This window comes from Lactuca saligna, chromosome 2 (assembly GCF_052625555.1).
Source record: "Lactuca saligna cultivar CGN05327 chromosome 2, ASM5262555v1, whole genome shotgun sequence".
In the NCBI taxonomy this organism is placed as follows: Eukaryota; Viridiplantae; Streptophyta; class Magnoliopsida; order Asterales; family Asteraceae; genus Lactuca; species Lactuca saligna.
In genome coordinates this window covers 169,391,007-169,415,245 of record NC_136418.1, presented here as the reverse complement: position 1 = coordinate 169,415,245, position 24,239 = coordinate 169,391,007, and the positions used below count along the sequence as shown (strand labels likewise).

Here is a 24,239-nt window from a genome sequence, read left to right as displayed (position 1 = left end):
TTTTTTTAAACAGAAAATCGGACTTTATTTCTAAAATACATCTAATTTGACCTCTGTTTTATAGTTTTGAACCATTAACTTTAAGAAAATAAGACATCACTTAATATCGTTGTTAGAAATTGTTTATTCTAAAATAAGACTTATTTTAGAAGTTGCTTCAAACACTTATTTTGATAAATATTTTTATTTTTTTTTAAGATTTGTCATATTTAACCCTTGTAGTTAGTAACATTTTATTTTATATCACCAAAATATATTTTGATATTAGATATTTCTTAGGTTTTATATTTAGATAATTAAATGATTTAACAAACAAAATAAAAATATATATTTTATATACTTAAAAATAGTTGTTAAAAACTTTAAAATTTTAAAAATATCAAATATTATAAAAACATTGCGGTTAAAAAAAAATCATAATTTTTTTTTAACTATATATGTGAAAAAAGTTTCATCTTTATAGTTTCAAAAAACAATACTCAACAAATGTTAGTAAAATGATAAATGGTATGAATGGTCTAATAAGTACTAAGATAGATAACAGATAAATTAATTAATATTAAAAAAAAAAAAAAAACACTCTTTGAAAGATTTAACTATGAGAGAAGCTATTTGATAAAAGTTTTGAGAAAATTAAATATTATCCTATATTTTATTCTTATTTATCTTCCTACCTTATCAAATGTTCACACGTGTCATATTTAATTACACATTTAATAAAATTAATAATTTTTTAATCCACTTATCAGCATTTAATATGGGTAAGAAGATAGTAAGAATAAAATATAGGATAATTTTTAATTTCTCAAAAGTCTTTATCAAATAAAAGTTAATGCAAATATAATATGGCAATAGTAAAAAACTTTTGAGATGTTAACCATTGGAGATGGTTTTATAAAAAGTTAAAAATAAGAAATTGTTGTTTATAAAATTATAAAAGTTATCTTGAAATGTTTTTGATGATAAGTTTTATGTAGATAAAGTGTTATAAAAATAGGGTTTTTTTTTGTTTTTTTAACATAAATTAAGTACCTACTACATTATTAAAATGGATAAATAGTTATATATTTGTGTTGTCATTCGTGACACCTCCGTTTTGGTATATTATACGTCCAAAATGGATTGTAGATAATGAGAAATTAATTATTAAAACGAGATAGTTAGATGAATTGGTCAATGAGGTTTATTGAGTTGTATGTTATCCCACATAGATTGGGAAATGAATAGGACGGGAGATATTCATAGAAAGACTCTTTAGTATTGTAGGACTTGTATTGTCAATGCTATTTTTTCTTTTGCGTAAATGTGAATCAAAATGGCTTCAAAACGATAAATTTATGTGTGAACACGAACTACTGACAGGAATGCACCCTTGATTAGCCAAATACTTTCAAGGGTGTTTTTGCAAATTCAATTTTTAAACATACACAAATCCAAGTTGACTAATGTTTGTGATTAGTTTTTGTTAATCACGTATGCCTATAATATCAATTACATTTATTTGTTTACAAATACAACATTTATGTCATAAGAATTAGACTCATTAATTTCAGCTGAGACCTCTTGTTATGTGTGTTTTGCTTTTGTGTTTTCTTGATACGCTGAAGGTAACATCCGAACATAGCAAGGTTTGACAGTCTCGAAGAATAGCTTCAACATTTTGTATCATGGTATACAAGCGCCATACTATAGGTGAATTTGTTGTAATGACATTATATTAAATATAGACCTCTACATTTTTAGTGAAAGCAAATCTTTTATTTTTTCGCTTTACATCATACAACTTTCAAAACTAACATGTCCTAAAGTAAAATTTCAAACACACACAATTGAACCTATATTAGATAAATAAAGAGAAAAAGATAAGTCATGTTATAAATATAAAAATTTACCAAAATAGCCACCAAAACTACATCATTTTAAAAAGTTTTAAAATTTTGAATATATTATCTACAAAAACATCATTTTTACCTATAAAATTTGAAAAATAAAAACTAATTATTTTGAATTTATCTTTGATCTTATGAGTGTAAGGATAAATAAAAGTATGTTCAACAAAACTAACTGGTAGTGTTAAACGTTACATGAGGTAACTTTTGGATTTAGAACGTTTTATTTAAACTAAACATTAGAAGCTTATAATGTCAAGCAAGACTTTTTATTCAAAATAAAGTGTTTTGTCAAACACTAAAAGCTAAAAACTCCTAAACATTTGTAAATGTTACGTGCAATATATATATATATATATATATATATATATATATATATATATACACACTAGGTGAATGTCCGCGCGTTGCGCAGAAACACCTATATAGTTGAAGTCTTTACAAATATATGATTTTTTAAATATAACAATAATGTTGTTGTTAAATTTGATATAATAATTTGTATATACTAAATTGATATAATATATTGTTTATTTTGAATTATATGATAATATATATTTATTATAACTTCATAATCTCAATCGTTTGAATGACTTCTACCCGCGAGTTACACATGAATAAAATTAAATATAATATATGATTTGATGTTATTTATAGTTGTTTTTATTGTTAATTAATTTTTTAAAATTTATTTGCTTAATGCTTTAATTTCTAGTATAATTATTTAAAACATCAAACATTGTTTTTTTATTTTAAAGTTAACAATATAATCATTTATATAAAGTTGTTTTTAACTATTGTTATTGTAAGTTATTTTTAAGCTACTTATTTGGAAACTCTTAACGATTATAAAAATATTTTTAAGAAATATTTTAGTTAAATTGAGATTACAATTTAGTTTTTGCTTTTATCACTACGATTTATCACTTTTAACTATTTACAAAATATCCTTTAGTTTTTTTAAATGGAACTGAAATTTATATTTGAGTTGACATTGTAACGCGCAGAAACACCTATATAGTTGAAGTCTGTACAAATATATATTTTTTAAAATATAATACTAACGTTGTTGTTAAATCTGATATAATAATTCGCATATTAATTTGATATAATATATTGATTATTTTGAATTATATGATAATATATAAATCTATTATAACATCATAATCTCGATCGTTTAAATGACTTCTACTCGCAAGTTACACATCAATAAAATTAAATATTATATGTGGTTTAATATTATTTATAGTTGTTATTTTTAACTAATTTTTTAAGATTTATTTGCTTAATGTTTTAATTTCTACCATTATAATTATTTAAAACATCAAACATTATTTTTTGATTTTAAAGGTAACAATATAATCATTTATATAGAGTTATTTTTAACTATTGTTATTATAAGTTATTTTAAGCTACTTATTTTAAAAATTTTAACAATTATATAAATATATTTAGGAAATATTTTAGTTAAACTGATATTACAGTTTAGTTTTTGCATTAATAACTATAATTTATCACTTTTATCTATTTACAAAATATTGTTTGGTTTTCTTAGTGGAACTGAAATTTATATTTAAGTTGACACTGTAATGTTATATTTAAATTAACAATTTAAGTATTTTGTTCAAACTGTTCAAAAATTGTAGCTTTAAACTGATAATGGCTACATGCAACCAAATGGTAGTATAATGTGTTAAAATTTAAAGATATAACTTTATAAATAGAAGTAAATATATTATTTTAAAATTGAAATTTAGTCTATTTATGATTACACTTTAGGTTTGATATTTATTTTACCTTATTAAGCAACTTACAATCTTTATTAGAAAGACACTACAATTTATCACTTTTAACTATTCATAAAATAATCTTTGGGTTGTTTAAGTTAAATAAAATTTATGTTTAAATTGAGCATACAATGTTATATTTTTAATTAATAATTTAACTATTTTATACAAATTGCTCAAAAATTATACCTTTAAAATGATAATGGTTTACATCCAACAATATATTAAAACTAATAAATTAAGTATAATATGTTAAAAGTTAAAAAATATGATTTTATAAGTAGAATTAAAGATATTATTTTAATATTGAAATTTAGTTTATATATGAATACACTTTATATTTGATATTTATTTAACCTAGTTACCAAATTATAATTATTATTATACAGAAATTGAAAAGTCATGGGAGTTTTAAATTAATGTGGTGAAAGGAAAAAAGAATGAGGGTTTCAAATGCATGAGATTCAAGAAAAAATGTTAGCTTTATAAGTATGTATGATATATATATATATATATATATATATATATATATATATATATATATGTATGTATAGGAGGGTTCAATTGAGAAAAAAAAAATGTTGAGAATGGGAGAATCATTATCAATCATTCATTTATTTTTGTCACAAAAGCCTCCGTCGTACCAGCAGAAATGGGAAATAAATAGACATGTGTTTTCCAACAAAACATGTTTTCTTAAACTATGTTAATCATTACCTTAATATATACAAAAACATATTTTTTTCGTTTTTTTTTTATTTTTAAGAAGCTATTTTTATCGAAAAATGATTTTAAATATACCAAAATTCATGATTTTTTATTCTCTACAAATAGACATCCATATTGATATAGTTTTAAGATAAAATTAAATTTTTTTTAAATTATTTTCAGTTATCGTTAATCATAAGTGAATAAAAATAAATCAAGTTTTTACTACAGTACATTCGTTATTCAGTTATGAATAAAAACTATGATTAATTTTTTTTTTTTTTTTTTTTACAATTTAAGTATCATTCATATATGAATATAACATATAATAAACATAGTATATTAATATTTAAATATTAGACGATGCATTCACTTATGAATATTACATAGTATATTCACCAAACCTGAACAAATCCTTTTCCCCCATCTACTCACCCGTTGAACATCGATCACCCAAACACTCACCTAATTGATTTACAATCAAAATAAAAGAAACGAGAAGAGGATTGTACCAATTGAAGTAACAACTGCCCCATCGAGATCCTTCAACACTTCCCGTCGATTACCACAGCCAAAAGCCACCATCTTCTAGACTATTTACGTCGATTGGAACCTCGGTTTCCCTTTATGCCTTGGCTCGTTGACCCACTAACACCGATGCCATCTTCCTTCGCCTCCCTCTCTCTTCATTTCTCACCGGCAGGAAGCAAATGAGAGGCAACGGACATCCGACCCAATCTCCTAGAAAAACCAAACCCTCGCTTTTGGCTTCTTTCCGACCGCAATCTCCTAGCAAAACCAAACACCTCTTGGTCTAGTCAAAACCACGGAGACCATCTCGGTTTGCGAGTCGGGCGACGAACCTCCGTGCTTCTCCCCCTTAATCAGACGAAGACGAGCACCAGAGAATATTCACCTTGGTCTCCTTTGCTGCAGACGATGAATGGGTTTGAACTACAGATACGTATTTAATATTAAAGGTTGTTCTCATATTTACAAGTTTGCTACCGTGTCTTTTTATGCTTGAATAAAATGAGTAGCTGAGAATATGAATCCCTCATTCTCAACCTTTTTTATTTTCTCAATTGAACCCACCTCTTTATATATATATATATATATATATATATATATATATATATATATATATACACACACACACTAGCCGTCTACCCGCGCAAAGCGGCGGACGGCGAATAATTTGATCTCTTTAAAGTTAAAACCATTTTGCGTTCACTTCGAGAAATAATTATTAAATGACATCTATTTTTCAAGAGCATTACCATACCATATCAAGGGAGTGTTTGGCTAAGCTTTTTTTTTTTAAAACAACTTATTAGGTTCCACATCACTATAAGTTAAAAAAGTGTTTTGATTAAAATAACTTATTCCGGTGGAGAACCTCTAATACATCATTTTTTCATAAGTTACCCTGCACTTATTTATTAACTTATAAGCTAATAAACTAATAAGCAATAAACATTTTTGCCAAACACCCCGTAAATGGTTATTACTTCCATTTATACATACCAAACCACTTGTACTGTTTATCGTCCTTTTTTTTTCCCTTTTCCTTAATTCCTTTATTAATTTAATGTCCTACTAAGTAAAATGCTAAAATATATAAATAATAGTTTATAAAAATAAACCTTTAGAATATCAGGTGTTGTGATTCAAAAATCGATAAATAGGCATTTGAGAAGGCCAAAATACTCAAGTGTCAACTTGTTCATTGTGATTTTAAACCAAGTTTGCTCACAAATTAAAACATTTTCAACGATGGTATGTAATTCAAGGATTCATATTGATTTAGGTTCTCGAAACCTTAAAATATTGAACAAAATCTATATAGAACCTTATAATAAGGATAATAATCACCGTAATCAGGAAATCCATGTGATGAAACTTGATATTATAAGAACCAATGATGAAAAAGGTTTCATTTTTTACTAAACAAGATGAAAAATATACAAACTACCTTAATCATGTCAAATCTTGTGTTTAACCGTTATTTATTGCAAAAATAAGATGCTAAAATATACAAACTAATGATAATACAATGCTCTAACTGGTCATCTTGGTTGAGTTCTTTGAACCTGCAAAGCCAACACATTAAAGAAACATAGTAAAAACCTTTTTAGGAACAAACCTGATATAATAAAGCCTTCACTCAATATATTTATAAGATAAAAATACAAAAAGTTAAAAATGATGAAATCAATTACAAATAAGGATTAAAATAAAAATTTGTTAAGAAAGAGTCTTTGTAGAAAGGATATTTGAATCAACATGTATTTTTTGATGGTTTCAAATTTTGAATTATCCGAAATTCATGGAAGAAGATAGAATTTGTTGAGAAATATAAGGATGCAAAACACAGGTTAAAATTTAATATTATTTTATTGATGACTACTTGTACTATTAGCTTAATGATTTGAACGTTTTAAAAAATAATATTATTATATTCAATTTATTTTTAGAAATAGTGAGATTTCTTTTATAAGATAGTAATATATATATATATATATATATATATATATATATATATATATATATATATATATATATATATATCCCCTAATCTAATAAATAAGTATAAAATTGCCACGTGTCAATCTATTAGCCTTCCCCAATCAATTTTTCCCGCTCAAATGTCTAAGTGAAATTCCGAAACTGCTCAAAGGATCATGATCTGCAAAAAAAATTAAACTCTATTTTGAATTCAAAAAAGATATTCAAATCCTTGTATTGATTATCCATTAATGTATTTTAAACAGTTTCCGATTTTACAGCAATCATTAATCATAGATTCGCTACTTTAAAATGGTTCCCTAATATCTCCACAATTACTCACACATGAAAACCTAATCACATTCCAAGGTTTGATTCTCTTCGATGTCTATCGATCAAAATCGAATGCTCACCCAAAAATCTCTGCAATCCCTTTCAAATCCACCAGGTTTCTATCTAAATCGGGAGCTATTGTGCCAGTTATTGCTTTTGATGGTCGCTGCCTTCTCCTCCACAAGCACCATCGGCTATTTCCTCTCCCTTTCTCTATATCTACAGGTTTCGATCTTTCTCAACCCAAATAGCTCAGGTAGTCGCAACTTTTTTTCACCTTTTTTGCAAGTTTACACAAGGAGTAAAGGTTCGTCTGGATATCTAACTCCCACAAGAACTGATTGCACCAAAGTTTGTTTTTTTTTTCTGGGTGAATGGTCATATAAAATCCAATTAAAGGTTTCGGTTTTTGGTATCACTGAATGGTTACAGAGAGTCTAATTGAGATCGATTGAAGTGTGTTTCATTTGTTATATTTTTTCCTACTTTTTCTTTTGGTGTAGATGTGTTTTACATAATAAAGTTCCATTCTTATTTAGTTTTTTGATTCTATATTCCTATTGCTTTAATCATTGAATATAAGTCAATGAAATTCCAAGATTTTGGGTTTGCGATTTTACTGTTCTTTTAATGACGTATAGGTTCGGTGGGTGAATTCACTGAATCGATTGTCAAGTATGCATCGTATTTGAAATAACTTCGTTGGGAAATATGTGTGTTAAAAGGCCGTATACAAAGGTATCAAAATTTGATTCTTAAAGAATATATAAATCATCATCTCATCTGTCTATTGTAAATTTATAATCAGTTTTTTGATTAATCTGTACAATGGGAAACAACGAGATGGGTAATAGGATTTGTCCATTTTAAGAACATTTATACATTATATGTATTGTTCAGTGATAAAATTATGATTTGAAAAGCTAATCTGATCTTGAAGATCAACAGCATAAGCAAATCATTCTCTTCTAATTTTAGTGAGTGTAGTTTACTCTGTTTTAAATTTTTTAAATTTGATTTTATTGAGCGGAAAGCAATTCATCTACATTGATTTCATTGAGTTAGAAAGATGAAAACTTAGGGGTTTCTCTGTACAACAAAATAATTTATTTCTTTATTTCAATGTAGCTATTGTATATGATGAGGAATGCTTAATTCCAAGAATAGCAAAGTAGCATGTGTTCAGAAAACTAATGGATGAGATGAAAAGAATGTTCCTTATCAAGTAACTATTTATTTAGTAAGGAATTTCTTGCTCACTTGTGTTATCGAGGTTTAAGTCTATAAGCAGCATTAAACTATGCTTTCATTTTCCCGAGTTCAAGACTGCTACCATAGATTAACTCTCATATTTTCATGATTTGTGTCTCTTAATTCATTTTCCCGAGTTCAAGACTGCTACCATTGATTAACTCTCATGTTTTCATCATCTGTGTCTCTTAATTTATACATGTGTCTATGATGGTTATTTCTGTTAGATCTTAAGTTCTGACAAAATGGGTGGGACAAAAACTGACCTTACAAATGACAATTTCCAAAGAAAAATAAATATTTTTTGATTATCTTTATTGATACCTTTGGTTATATTTAATGAATAGTTTAGATGGATATGACTATTTGAAGTCTCATCTGGACTTATTTTTAAATATTTTTTGAGCATCAGGATGGTCAAAAAGGAGGTCCTTTTTATGGAATTAATATACCCAGTTACTTTTAGATATCATGGCCAAGCTTTTTATAGATGTTTCTATTTTTTGGAGATTTGTCGGTATGTTTAATCCTCACAAAAAATTCATTCGATGGTGCTCTAATTTCTAGACTTTCATCTTTGGTCTAATTGTTTCGTCCATTTTACACTAGGGGGTTTGTTTTGTCTTACTGTGTTTAGTTTTAGGAGCTCTTATTGGTGTTGTTTGAATATGAGAGCTTGTCTCCTATTTGAATATGGGAGGTTTTTTTATAACTTATTGTCATTCTAAAAATAAAAATTAACCTTAAAAAGTTGGTTGTTATAGCATCTCATGTCATGAAATTGTCAATTTGTCTGTTTGTTTTATTATCAATTACCAAATTTTGTTTCTAATTTGCATTTTGTCTGGTTTTACTTCTAATGTCAAACAGATTGACGACGTGACAGAGTTGACCAGATGGTAAGTTGTGAAAAAACAAGGAGGTTGTGGTTTAGAGGACAAGCGTCATATATATGCTTATGTGCATCATGGTATTGGTGGTTGCAATGATTTTCATATTTCTATGATTGTTTTTATGTTTTCTAAAGTTTTAATATTAGTTTACTTTGTCAACTATATTTCATGTTGCTAAACAAGTATATTGCCTATTTTGGTAGAATACGAAAAGTACTTTGACATTTCATGCAAAACGGTAATGATTTATTCTTTTTGATGAGATGATTTTTTTTTTATCTATTTTATAATCAAAATCATTTTTTATTTTTATTTTTATAACCATATTTTAGTTTGTTACCAACTTTTTATTGAGTTCTAGAAGTCCAGAATAATATTCGTAAGAGTGTAACAAAGGATGTAACCACCTCATTTATTATTTTTTGAAACAAATTTTTGGCATCTAGACTCTAAGAATTTTAATATTTTTGTATCAACGTGCCTAAAAAAGACGTAATTGAGCTTTTTTATTCTTTATATTATTAAATCCTATTGGATCCTAATATCAAATACACATATATAATTTGTAATTGAGAAACTCGCCTACTTATGAGTTATGACTACCAAATTGTGTATTTGGGTATTTAGATTGTGCTTCTATAACTTGACCAAACCAACACAACCAACACAAGTTTAAGCAATTATTTTTCATTATATATTTTCTAGAGTTTTAATACATCATATTGCAAGAAAAAAATAAAAATAAAATAAATTACGCAGGTTTCTTGGTTTTATTTTTCATTATATATTTTTAGAGTTTTTAGATAAACAAAAATTTCAATCAATATCCCTAAAATACATCAGTATACAAAAATACATCAAACTAAACTTTCAAATACGTCACTATACAAAAAGTACGATTTTGTGTGATACGATATATATTTTTGTATACTGACGTATTTTGTGGAATCTGTTAAATAATAGTATTAAATAATAGATTCCACAAAATACATCAAAATATATATATATATATATATATATATATATATATATATATATATATATATATATATATTGTATCATACAAACTCGTGCTTTAATGAAATATCGACACTTGCAAAACGTAAATTGGATATTCATAACGGTGTATATATTTATTTTAATACAAAATTATAAACTAACTGACAAAGTTTCTATCGTTATAGTGAATAATTTTTTTAAATATTTGATTAGTCCTTAAGATTTTGAATTATATATATTGTTTTTCTTTCTTAACCGTGGTTTCCACGGGTTTTAAACCGTGTGTATATATATATATATATATATATAATCTGATTTTTCTTTTTCTTATATATAAATTGTTGATCAAACGGTTATTACGGGAAAAGTCAAATCAAAAGATTCAATTTGACTTTAAAATGATTTACGTGGTGGTATGACATTTGGCGGTCACGAGTCGGCAATTCCATAGAACATTGATTGCCTCCTTTATTTTTCTAGAAAACTAACTTTTAATTCCTAATATTAAAGTTGCTTTAAAAAGTTTATTTTATAAATTGTTTTTGTATAATATATGAAAAAAAAAAATTGTTATGTACGAATCACTTTCCAATATTAAATATTAAAGTTCATGATTTATCTAGGAAACGAATTTATTCATTTTTAACAACTATGCGATTGAATTGATTTTTTATTAATTTAATTTTGATAATCCTGAAGCCGTTAGTTGTTAATTAACACATTACCAAATTATGCAACATAAATTGTCAAGAACATCAATTTGCTCCATAAATTCACAAAAATATCTATTAACAAGTTGAAACATGATTTTGTAAGTTTGCAAAATCTATTTACATAATATAATGAGAAGTTGAGAACATACGACTTCGTTACTTAAATAAATTGTTATCTCTTAATACAAATACTTAAGTATTTAAATAGTTTTAATCATAAACTAAGAAAAACTTTCGAATAATTTCACAACGTTTTCTAAGATTAACAATAATCACAAGTTAATTTTATTATGAGTCTTTTAAAGTTGAAAACGTTATATTATTTTGAAACTAAAAGTCGCCTTATTTGTGTTTTGAACAGGCGAATTTTATTAAAAAGAAAATGTTGCCTTTTTTAGCATAGAGAAATATTAGTTTTGCGTATTTAGTGTTTTGTTTATTAATTAAATATCCACCTTGATAAAATATTAAAGAAAAATACATAAGAAAGTTTGCAACAATAATTTTGGGTGAATCATATAAACATAATATCAAGGACCACTATATTTATAAGATATATATTTTTTTTTTGTCTAAAATTAAATAATTTTGCAGAATACAACGTTTCTTCGTATACGTTTTATCTATTTCCTCAAAACTGATCATTTATTTGTTATGAAAAGCCCATGACAATTTCGTCAACAGCCCATCTTGAAAACATTATACCAGGTTTTCTTTTCATACAAACAACTAACAACCCTTTACTTTTAGGAGAATATAAACATGATTAATCTAACAAAAATAGGAAACATACATAGAGAACCCATAAATCATTGTGTTAAAGAATCTCATCCACATAAAATGAAAATTACAGATTATGATAACCTGTTTTAGTTAACTTCTCATTTTTACGTAACTCCCAATATTCGACTTTGCGATCAATACAGTGTTTGACGCGCATAAACTAATTTATTTTTTGAATTTATTGGTGAAACTAACAAAATAGCTTATTAGGCTATAAGGTAGCTTTTTAAAAAATATATCTTATTTGATAAACTCATTGAGCTTTTTCCATAACTTTTCAGTATATACTCTTATATGCTAATTTTTTAATTATATATCTAAATGTCTTTTATTTTATTTTACACTTGTCATCTAGCTTATCAATTACTTTTTTACCAAAGGCTGTTATTCATCGGTTAGTTTATCAACCAAAAATTAGTTTTTTAGCTAATTTATCAAACACAACTTAAAAAACAATAACATGTGATATCCGATATCAATAATTAAAAATTTTCCATCTTTATTGATCTAAAAATCTTGAATTCCTTAACAACTACCTTCATCTAAGATTAAACATTTTGAAATTCAAGGATGATTTATACCTTGATTATTCATCAGTTAATTTAGTTTCTTCATTGGCATTTCATGGTTATGTTTGCCTTCATAAGTTGTAATAAAAACATTTGGATCATCTGATGCTCTTTCCACATGTTTCCTCACATCGCACTTAACTCCTGTGCATCTATAATAACTTCTGCACAATATCTTCTCATATCAGACTTAATATCCAAATTTTAAATATAACAAATATATATATATATATATATATATATATATATATATATATATATATATATATATATATTTTAATATAATTTTATATTATTTAACCTGGGATAAGGATTGCCCTTCACAACTTTCTGCCCATATTTTCTCCATCTAAAACCATCAGCAATTGCCTCTGAATCAATCCCATCATGAACAACAACTCCACCCTCTTTTAAACCTTCTCCATATCTTTCATTTATAATTTTCCTGCAAAACACAAACTTTAAACTTGAAAACAACAACATGAATGATCATATGAGCTTGACTTTGACTTTGACCAAATTGTTACCTTCTTTTAACTGTGATGGGTTCATGTTCATCATCAAGAGTTGGCATACAACTAGCATCAAATTCTTCATGGACTTTGACCAAATTGGTCAAACGTGAAGATGATCCAACAACTTCATTCAGCTTATTATCATTCTTGAGTTGATTACTTGGCAATTGAGAGCTTGAATCTTTGATAGTTCCATCAAAAGCATGGCGCCTAGGAAGCCTGGGCTTTGTATGATTATGTTCACCTTTATAAACAGTTTCAGCTATTTCACCATTTATGGATCTTTCAACCTTCTTTTTCACCACACAATTCGGGTGTGTGCACTTGTAGTAACTTCTTGGAAACTCACTTCCTTTGACTTGCTTTTGACCATATTTCCTCCAATTATATCCATCATAAGAAGGTCGATCAGAGTTGTTTGTGTGTGACTGCAATCTTTTATCATCTGATTTCAGTTTTGGAGGATTCATTGATTCGAGATTTTGAGTTGCTGCTTGTTCATGGCTTGTATTACAAGTTCCCTATAACATTAAAGAGAGATGTTTTAGATAACTATAACTATGAATCATACGTTTCAGACTTTCAGTTAGTTTTAGACAAATACTGACCATGTTTGCCAAGAGACTAATGGTTGTTCTTGATACTGTCTTTGCCAAGGGTTTATATAGAAAGGGAGATGCGTGATCTGATTTCAAGATCTTAACATTTGGAGAGCTCATAACAGGCTTGAACCTCACTGTTTTTGGTCTGATGGCAGTGACTGTGGGTTCTGTTGAGGGTGAAATGTTAATGGCGCCAGGAAGGATGTCAGAGAAGGATCCGAAGTTGGAAATGGTAGGTCTTGAAGCAATTGGTTTTGCTATGATTGTCCTTTTCGCCTCTTTAACCTCCATTTTTTTACTAATGAATCTAATCAGAGTTTCTTGATTAGATTAGAAAAGGATATCGGACTCTCACCATCTCCTGGTGTTTGATGTCTCTAGTTCTTCAAATATTTCCCTATCAATAAACGACCAAAATACACAAAGTTTGAGTAACGAAACTTGATTAAAGTTACATTTTCAAGTATAGAAATCGATAGAATAGAGTAAATCTAATCAGAGCTTCTATTTACAGACGGAGTATATATTGTCCGTTCACATTCATCTGGGACCACAGAAAGCAGAAGCAGATGAAGGAAAAAGTAACAAGAAATTACATTGTAACTAATAATTCGCTCAACTACATGAATACAAATAGTAATTAATACGCGCACATTACTCTAGCTTTACATTATAACATAAGCATCGTGCGTCTAATTTCGAAACTTATATTGCATTTTCGCTACGAAGAAACAGAGGAATTAGGGCTTTTGTTATCGAGAAGAATTTCACATGGATAAAGTTATGCAGTTGAGAAAACTTAACAGAAATAAAGTTGGGGATTATGAAGAATAGTGTATACCTTTGTTGTTGAGAGAATTTGTGGGTTCCCAAATCTCAAAAAGATGTGAAGATGAGCTTCTTTCAGGTTTTGATTGAAGGGTAGAATTGAGAAGAGGCCAGTTGTTTGTTGATACGACTGTGTGTTAAGCCAACTAACCGTCGTTTCAGCTACCTGTCTTCGTTTCTATTCTGCAAAGATATGAAGAAGCCTCTGCCACGTCAATCGTTTCAGTTATTATTAATATTAATAATAGTAATTTATTTTAATTACGATTTATTTATATTTAAAAAGAATAATAAAATTGAGAGAACATGGTTTTTGAAAAGTATACAAAACTGTGTCTTCATCTTTGATTTTGATAGATATCACAATTTGGTCCGAGTCATCTTCTTGACGTGACATGTATGGATGTAATAGTTGGAAAAGTTTTAGATAATAGATAGATATAACTTAATAAATGGTCCATATGAATTCATAAAATCTAAAGTTTCGTCCATAAATTTAAAAAAAATCATGAATGTTCACTGTAGTTTCAAAAATTTTAATGTTTAGTCCTTATGACTCACTTTGTCGGTATTCGTTCGTCAATTAAATGACATTTTCATCATTTTACTACCCAGTAAATAAGGTTTTCTATTTTTTTTAAATGAAAGTTAATATGTAAGGGTCTCTCTCTCATACATAGAAAGAGAGCATCCTTTGCTATTTCAAGCAACCCCCACGTAAATTCACATTTCCACAAGCTTGATTTCATCTAGGTTTTGCATCTCGTTATCAATCGAACCTCAAATTCCAAATCAGGTCAAGATTCAAAGCTTTGTTTCATGTTTTAATTGAATCGAATTCAATTTACAAATATGTACGGGAGAGATCCATAGGATGGGCCATTGAAGATACCCAACGTGGATTCAGCAACAGACGATGAACGAAGTAGGAACTTAAACGGCTTTGATAGGGTGGCATTGTCATGGCCATTAAATGAAACGCAACAGAGCTGGTTGTTGGGTCCCGGAGAACAAAATAAGGAGTATGTAGATATGGGTTGTATCATTATCTACCGTAAGATCTTCATTTGAACGGTTGGATTGATTCTAGTAGTCAGTTTCATCATCGAATTCGTCACTTTGATCATCAAAACTATGCCTAGGCATCACAAACACCCATCTCCTCCTAATAATTACACTATTGCACTTCAAAAAGCTCTCATGCTCTTCAATGCCTAAAAATGTAAGGCCAGTTCCAGTTTTACCCAGATTTTGATCTATTACTTGATGTTAGTCTTCCAAATGAATTCATCTCTGATTTGGTGGTATCTTTTTATGAACGTCAAGGTGTCGGTGGATCAATTTTTGCTAATAATGAATCAAGTTCAACAGTTTTACTCAAGCTATATATGAATTATTTACTAAATTCTACAACTATTTGATAAAATATTCTTATTCTCTAGGTTACACTTTTATTGTTAATGTAAATTTGTCCACACCTCCATAATCCTATTGTAACACCCTGTTTCGAGTCATTTCATAATTCAAGGTCATAACCCGATGATCAAGTATCATAAGGCTTTGGGCTTTGGGGAAAGAGAGATTTTGACCCATTTAGATGTGGGTAATGTAGATTATGTGATCCAAGACCTCGGTTTATGCCTTGGAGTCAAGGGATAAATTGGGAAAAGTCATGTTTCAAACTTCTTTTTCAATTAATGATTTTATTTTAATGTGTTTTATTAGATAGGGTTGTGGAGCTTCTCAATACCTTTATGTAGATATAAGGATCATCGAAAACGGAATCAGAATGAAGAAGTTATGGTCGTCTGAAGTTTTAAGGATTTTGGGCTAAGTCGCGTACACTGGATGTAAGTGGCATGTACGTTGGGCGTAAGCCATTAAGTGAGTTGGGGCGAGGCAGCATATGTAGGTCGTACGAGGGAGTACGTCGGGCGTACACGACCGAGTAGATGTGAAACCCTAATTTTTTAGGTTTCACCCCTATTTAAACACATTATATATCACACCCTTAGACCTCCTATGATCAGCCTCGACTCCTTTTCAGCTCTAATATCAAACCCTAGCATTGAGATTGAAGATCTTAGATCCTTTTTGGTAATTTTTGTGCATTCTTGTTGAGGAAGAAGGTCATTGAAGAAGGTGGTGTTGCATGCAAGCTTGTGGATACAGAAACTCCTTTACTTTGTGCATCTTTTGAAGGTATAAAGCCCATGCCTTGCTGATATTCTTTCTAGATCTCATTTGATGGTTATTTATGAGTTCTTTGTCCCAAAGTTTGGATCTTTGTGAGTTGGAGCACTCCAGAGCTTATTACTTGTCATTTTAGGTGTTTTAGGATGCATTGGTCCATAAAAATGGTTGTTTGATCGTTTCCTTTGGCCCATGCATGAGTTAAGTGACCTTGAGTGTTGTAAAAGTTAGGGTCTTAAGGATTGAGCCCTTTTTAGCCATTGCAAAGTTTAAAGTCAAAGACTTTATGGATTAAGACTTTCTTTAGAGGTCAGATATGGGGTTGGAATAAGTGTCTTAAAGGAATAATACATTTTACTTAAGAGTTTAGGGTCAGGCCGTGTACACTGGGCATACTCCTGGCTACGCCCCGCATAGCCAGGAATGACCCTCGATCATGCTAGTTCGAGCAGTACGCCCCGCGTAAGCATAGTAATCCCCGTTTATGGACCGATACTATTGACTTCTGAGTTTTGGGCCACTTTAGGCTTTTGTGTGTCTTTGGGTAGGGCCCGGTTATGGTTTATGTCCTGATTATTATTTAGAATATTCTTTTATGATATTATGTGTGAAGGTTTCCCAGATCAGTAGTCCGAGCATTTATCTGGTTGTTTCAGCAGTTTGAGGTGAGTCTCCTCCATATGCTTGTGACTCGAAGGCACCAATGTCGGTTCACTAAATTGTGTATGTAGGATGCTAGTCGTCTTTGTGACTCTTGCATGTTTGTATGAGTCTGTGTGATAATATATATATATATATATATACCGACCAACTGGGTCTTGATTGTTGTTATTGTGATATGTGTTACTATGTACTGAGACTTCGAGTAGTCACCAAGGTTGTTGATAACTCATCGGGCGTGCTGTTTGCCCATTTAGACTTCGGGTAGTCTCCAGGGTTGTTGATAACCCACCGGACGTGTTGTTTACCCACTGGGACTGTTGATAGTCCCCAGGGTTACTGATAACTCATAGTTGTTTATTTGTGTTGTGTTATGTGTGGTATTTTAGGGAACTCACTAACCTTTATGTTTGCGATTTGTGGTTTACATATTTCAGGTTTTCTTATAATACAGAAAGGGTACGACTCGATTGCATCGCATCAATGGGGGACTTGTGCAATGATAACTTTTAAATGATACTTTGATAAATGTTTTAAGATCGTAGATGTGATTTGAATAAATACCTAATGTTTTAATTGATAATTTTTGGTTAAAATTCGGGGCATTACACGAATGATACCCATCAAAAATGCAAGTTACGATGAAGCCAGTGTCTACCTAAGTGTAATGTTGGAACGAAAATATATTCCAAACCACAACTGGTTCGAGCATTTTCCTGCAACTTGGATTGACCCACAGACTTCAAAATCATGTCCTTGGGATGAACCAGCCCCCACATTTCCATCATCTTTAATCAATTCCAAAATCATGTTCATGTGATTTGGATTTGTGTGTATATTCTAAGCCATCAAACTCTCTCTAATTCTTTTCCCAGCTCCAGTTGAGCCTAAAATCGATGTCAGAGAAACAAATCGATGTCTGGATTCTATATATGGATTCAATGGTAGATAGACAAAAAAAAATATTAGAGGAATTTGTGAGGAGGCCATCGAAACCCTAAAAACCATAAAGGTTGTGGTGGATTCAAAACCAAAATCGGACCCTTAAGTCAAAGGGCGATGACTAAACTCAGTTGGAGGAGGCTATGGTCCACGAGAATGTAGGGTAAAGGTTGATTTAGATTTGTTTCAGTCTAGGCTTGATTTTGAAGTTGCGGAACTTAAAAAACCCAAATCAAGAAAAAGGTGTATTCTTTTTAGGAAGAAGATGTACAGGAGAGAGAGAGAGAGAGAGAGAGAGAGAGAGAGAGAGAGAGAGAGAGAGAGAGAGAGAGAGAGAGAGACCCCTTGCATATTAAATTTCATTTTTTTTTCAAAAAAAATAATAAAAAACCTCATAAATGGTCTTTGGGTAGTCAAATGACGAAAATGTCATTTACTTAACAGGGAAACACTGACGAAGTGAGCCATAAGGACTAGACATTAAAATATTTGAAACTATAGGGACCATCTATGAGGTTTTTTAAAGTTAAAGACGAAACTTCAAATTTTATGAAACCACAAGGACCATTTATAAAGTTTTGTCTAATATATATTTTTGTCGCCAAAGATTCATCAGCACTTGTCTTTAAAAAGTAAATGATGTGACAAATAATTTATTTTTCTTTTTGATGTTACTTCTTTTTTGTATATACTAAGTATTACACATTTTATTTAGTTAGTTAAAGTTGGACATCTTTCTAAAAATCAAGTATATCAAGAAAAAATAGTTATTTTTTAGTTCATAAATTTTGGTCTAGATGGATGGTGTTTTATGCAATTATTATATCCTTTATTTGTATTTTTAAACTTATTCTCAGGTAAATTGCGGTGCTACTAACTTTGTTTTGGAGATACAAGTCCTAGAATGTTTATATGGAAGAAAAAAAGTTCAAATATGTCCGTCATTTAAACTGTTTGTAATTTTTATTCATATTAATGATATTTGCATTGAATTTTAATCCGTTATTATTAAAGTTTCCAGTTAATATGACATTGAATTCTATCCAACCACCTTCTACAATTTTTGAAATTCATTCATATGGAACCCAACATCATTCATGTTGCATATTACTTGTATGATGACGATGATGGTGACGGATTATGTGTTAATGCATTTTTATTAAATGGGTTATGAGATACGTAGATCTAATACGTAGAAGAAAATAATATAAGAGGAAGTGATTCTTACCTAAACAATTTTTCTTCATACCCAACAATTTATGTTTTAGTACAATAAAACATAAGGTTTACGTGAGTTTGTAGATCTTGGTTTGGTGTTCGTTTTTGAAGATTTGGGTTTTGGTGGACGAAAAGGTGGTTTGACTTTGTTTTAGTGGTCAAGTTTAGGTTTGCTAATCGTTTCTATTTGTGCTTTTGGAATAGATCAGAAAATCGATTTTGCGTATGTGTGTCTTTGAAAATCAATTTGTGTTGATCGCCAAATTTTAAGACCAATCTCTCTAACACACACAAACACCAACAACACTTGGTGTTCATCATGTTTACTAGTGAAGAACAAATTTGGATGACTTTATTGCTAATTTCCTACGTGGCTTCACGTGGCCATATTTATTGCCACAAAAGCATTGTTTCAGATTTTCAATAATAGCTTCATTGACCTCGTTTTTAAAAGTTTAATGACAAAAAACACACAAGGATCACAAGTATTGAAACTAAGATGACATTAACATAGTTATAACCAAGTATATTTTTCAAAATAAAAAGTATGATGTTATAATAGATACATCAATGGGAGTACATTGGTATTTCTCTCGAGAATACTAAAATTGCCATATATATATATATATATATTAAATCATACACATATCAGTAAATCTGCAAACCAAGTTATAAAGGTTTATTATGTTTTTAAGTTTCTAAGTATTTAACATCAAGTCTTGACACCAAGCAACCTGATAGCTAGCTAGCCATCAGCTGCATTAGTTGAATTGTCGCGACTTTTTCCATTCACAAATTGTCCTCGTACACGTGGCCTTTGTTCTGCCAATCTCTTTCTGTTTTGATATCTCACCTGGAAAAAAATAAAAAATAAAATAAAAAATGAAATTTTATGATTACGGAGATGTTGATTTTATTTGATTATGCAAAATGAATTAATTACCTTCTTCTGAAAGCATCTGAGTTCTCTTTTTTGGCGAAACTTCGTCAATGCTGCTTTTCTCTGTGCAGATATGTCATTGTCATTGTGATTGTGATTGTGATTGTGATGATCTGTTATTTTATTTTTGTCACGTAAACAAACATTATTTTCTAATTTTGCAACTTCAAAATTCACATCATTTGGCACGTTGCTTCCATGTCTGCTGCCTGATGCACTTTTGTTTAAACTGTAATTTTGTAGGTTAGCTTCTGCTTCTGCTTTTGCTTCTGCTTTACCATTACCACCACCCATGATATTTGATGACCCACAATGTGGGGCATCTGCAGCCAATTGTGTTCGACCAAAATCATCCTCATCATCATCATTTGACATTGGCAACGGCTCATCTGTTTCTATGTTATGGTAATGATGGACATGGTGATGCTGATGAATGTGAAGCTCTTGATCACGGACCACATTGCCAGGTGTCATGTCATTTGGTATCACTTGCTGAACAGAGTAAAATTTAGATCAGTTTTTTATACCAACTTTTAACTATAATATATCTAGGACCAATTCCATTCCTTCATGGCAACCAAACATGATTTCTAACAAACTATCTGAAATTTACTCATACGAACCTCACTTGAGCCTTGATAAATAAGATATCCTTCTGAATGAACATCACGTTTGGATTCTTTCTTCACCAAGTTGGATCTATTATCAGGTTGAGAACAACTAGCAATGATTCCAGGAGTACATTTTATAGCATTTGAGGTTGTTTTATACCTGTAACATATTCAGTAGCTTATTACTCATATCTTATCAAATTACAATACTGCCCTTTTCTTAGGTTTTGACCATGTGAAGGCTGAAAGCTCTGAATGTCGCAATATATTGCAGCAACCATTTTGAACTTCTTCCTCGTCACTGTTAGATGGAGGACGTGCCCTTTTGTGCCAAGATCTTCAGTTTCTACTCCATTGGAATCATGGATTCCATTGGCATTCATAATCTTTTCAGTTTTCACATTTTCCATGCTTATTGCAATCTCTTTGGTATTTTCATCGGTATATGAGAAACAAGAAACTTGTCATGGAAATAGTAAAAATGGATCAACTTCATATGAATACCTGTATAGGGTTGTGGTTTGTGATTATTGATGTCTCTTATTGGTTGAGTTTGTAGAGAACGGATAACTATGCCACAAGTGCTGTCTGGATGCTCATATATTTGGTTGGATGGAATTGCTGATTCCGGGCTTTCACGTTCAATACCATGTTTTGTCCAAGAACTCTGCATCTCATGTCTAAATTAATCTTTCTGAAAAAAAAAGTTGCAATAATTACCTGAGTGCCACTACCATCATCACTACCACCACTTGTGTTTTCATTGTTGTCATCCCCATCTTTGCTACTGTTATCATACCTTACATTGCTTTTTGAGTTTACAGATTTTTGAGCTTGTGTACCACTTTCACTTCCACTACCACTTGACTGATGGAAACAGGAAATATATTTCCAATAAATTGAAATAATCATATGATGAAACATTATTGCAGGAGGATTAAACTTGGTATAAATGACTTACACTGTGACACCTCCTCCACACGTGTTGCCAAAGGTTTTTAAGCTCATTTTTCCGAATAGGCTTCACTAAAAAGTCTACTGCACCTTTTGATAAACACTTAAAAACCAAACCCATTGAATCATGAGAAGACATCACTGCACACAATCTCATTATGCATGGTGGTTAATACCATCAATGTGGTAAAAAGCTTTTGAAAGACAGACAAATTATGCTGCTAGTTTTGTTTTATAGAAAGGATAACATAAGTACTTACTGATCACAGGGATATTCTTGCGTGTCTTGTGGCTCATAATCTTGCAGAAAAGACCGATTCCTGAAAGACAAGGCATGACTACTTCAGTTAAAACAATGTCAATGTGATTGGATAGATTTTCCAAGATCTTCCAGGCTTGAAGTCCATTGGCAGCTTGAATAACTTCCAAAAAGAGAAAGAAAAAAGATAGAAAATATGTGTTAGGTGCTTATTATATGGAACATATGGTTAAAATTTTAGCTAACCTTCATAATTACAGTTGCGAAGCAATGCAGTTACAATGTGACGTGTACAATCATCATCTTCAACCAACATGACCTTAATGGATCTAACATGTAGAAACCTCTCCCAGTGGACCAATGAACCTTGAAGCTGTTGTGGAGGTGCTTGAGGAGGAGCTTATTATATGGAACATATGGTTAAAATTTTAGCTAACCTTCATAATTATAGTTGCAAAGCAATGCAGTTACAATGTGACGTGTACAATCATCATCTTCAACCAACATGACCTTAATGGATCTAACATGTAGAAACCTCTCCTAGTGGACCAATGAACCTTGAAGCTGTTGTGGAGGTGCTTGAGGAGGAGCATTGGGATTCACTTCCACTGCTACCTGATTGCATCTATCTTGAACATTTTCATCAATTCTACTAGTTCTTGACTCATCATATCCCTGTGAACCTGGTCCTATACTCACAGATCTATTCACATCTCCCTGATACTCAGATTTCACACAATTATTCACCTGTTGACCCTTGCTCCCTCCTTGGTTGTTGCTCATTAAAACACTTCCTGCTAATGATATTCAAAAACATCAATGATGAGAAAGGTTGGAGAACTATCTTGGTACTTGTTAAAACTTCTTAATGCAAGAAAATATGCAACACATAGCTGGCACATCAAGTTATCAAATCCCTTCAAAGGTCAAATACAAAACCTTCTGCCCTAAATCAAAAGCAGATACCCAAAGAGAGAATATAAAACTAACAACACCATGGACATAGCTTATGATCAAGGAATATACCAAAACTGAGCCAAACTCTTCTATACCTGCAAGAGTGAATTTCTATACGCACTATTCATCCCTGTTACAAACAACAAAACAACAGATTAGCAAAACTTTACCAAATACTCGTTCAGTGGCAAATATAGACACTTTGGTGTTTGATGTAAACTACGCTAGTTTTCAACTCAAATTGTAATACAAATCTTAAGCCTTTTAACAATACAATTCCGAGATTGATAGACTAAAAACTAGCAGAATCCATATGAAGTTTTCCACTTGAAAACATGACCTTTTTGGATAACCACTCCAATCGAAACTACAAAAGCAAGACAAACTCGAAAAATTCTCTTAATCGGACATATTTTACTAATTAAGTGTTAATAGCTGCAGATATTTCGCGAATCGAAGCTAATCTTCAACTAAAATTAAACATACAGGTAAAAAAACAAGTGTTTAAGAGTTACCGTAAAAAGCTTTGGCTAAACGAATCGAATTCCTTGTAACTCAAGATCCAGAGCAACCAGAATTACAATAACAAAACAAAATTAGCAAGTTAAAAAATAGGGTTTCGAAACAAGAATACAAAGAAAAAATCTGGTAAGGGGAAATCAGATTGACTGGTTTAGAAATCATGGGGGCTGATGACTTGAATTTGGATAAATCCAAGGACTACCTAAGAAGATTTTATGAGATCCTACATGTCAAATTACGTGGACAAAGTTTAGGTTCATGGGGATACACGTCCGATCTATAATGTACGTGGAAAGGTTGTGTGGTGATGTGGAAGGCTAGTTGGACAAAAACTAAGAAGGAAAGTGGAGCGGTCCAAATGGATTCAAACCAAATCACTCGGGCCATGGATAGTGGTGACACGTAGCTGTTGCTTGGCTCTAAAAAGATCTTCTCTGATTGGAAACTTTGCGGTACATATAAAAAATCACCCCCCTTAACTTTAGACTTTCTCATCTTGCCACCCTATTTTTGAAGCATGATGAGTTTCATCTTGAAGAAAAAAGTATAAATTAATATTTTAAAATCTAAGTTTGTTATTAGTTTAGAAAACAATTATCAAACAT

The 24,239-nt window shown here is 30.3% G+C and overlaps 2 protein-coding genes across 2 annotated transcripts; both read right to left on the bottom strand.

The window, feature by feature from the left end:
* Positions 1-12,343: 12,343 nt before the first annotated feature.
* Positions 12,344-14,646, bottom strand: TTG2 (WRKY family transcription factor family protein). The gene is made up of 5 exons (XM_078981619.1): positions 14,392-14,646; positions 13,557-13,947; positions 12,961-13,469; positions 12,735-12,878; positions 12,344-12,597 (listed from the first exon to the last, which is right to left on the bottom strand). The coding sequence occupies exons 2-5, from the start codon at positions 13,839-13,841 to the stop codon at positions 12,462-12,464; spliced, it is 1,074 nt and encodes a 357-aa protein (XP_078837745.1). The 5' UTR covers positions 13,842-13,947; positions 14,392-14,646; the 3' UTR covers positions 12,344-12,461.
* Positions 14,647-20,016: 5,370 nt separating this feature from the next.
* Positions 20,017-23,790, bottom strand: PRR7 (pseudo-response regulator 7). The gene is made up of 10 exons (XM_078978743.1): positions 22,713-23,790; positions 22,402-22,521; positions 22,157-22,318; positions 21,904-22,037; positions 21,663-21,809; positions 21,362-21,609; positions 21,175-21,264; positions 20,955-21,102; positions 20,335-20,823; positions 20,017-20,244 (listed from the first exon to the last, which is right to left on the bottom strand). The coding sequence occupies exons 1-10, from the start codon at positions 22,936-22,938 to the stop codon at positions 20,137-20,139; spliced, it is 1,872 nt and encodes a 623-aa protein (XP_078834869.1). The 5' UTR covers positions 22,939-23,790; the 3' UTR covers positions 20,017-20,136.
* Positions 23,791-24,239: the final 449 nt, after the last annotated feature.

Bases quoted from the DNA above. Each gene is read 5' to 3' on its own strand.
- PRR7 (XM_078978743.1), bottom strand. From the start codon at position 22,938: ATGAGCAACAACCAAGGAGGGAGCAAGGGTCAACAGGTGAATAATTGT. The intron at 21,810-21,903 runs GTAAGTCATTTA...TGTTTCCATCAG, and splicing joins TGTGGAGGAGGTGTCACAGT to TCAAGTGGTAGTGGAAGTGA. The intron at 20,245-20,334 runs GTAATTAATTCA...ATTTTTTTCCAG, and splicing joins TCAGATGCTTTCAGAAGAAG to GTGAGATATCAAAACAGAAA.
- TTG2 (XM_078981619.1), bottom strand. From the start codon at position 13,841: ATGGAGGTTAAAGAGGCGAAAAGGACAATCATAGCAAAACCAATTGCT. The intron at 13,470-13,556 runs GTCAGTATTTGT...TTAATGTTATAG, and splicing joins TTAGTCTCTTGGCAAACATG to GGAACTTGTAATACAAGCCA. The intron at 12,879-12,960 runs GTAACAATTTGG...TGTGTTTTGCAG, and splicing joins CCCATCACAGTTAAAAGAAG to GAAAATTATAAATGAAAGAT.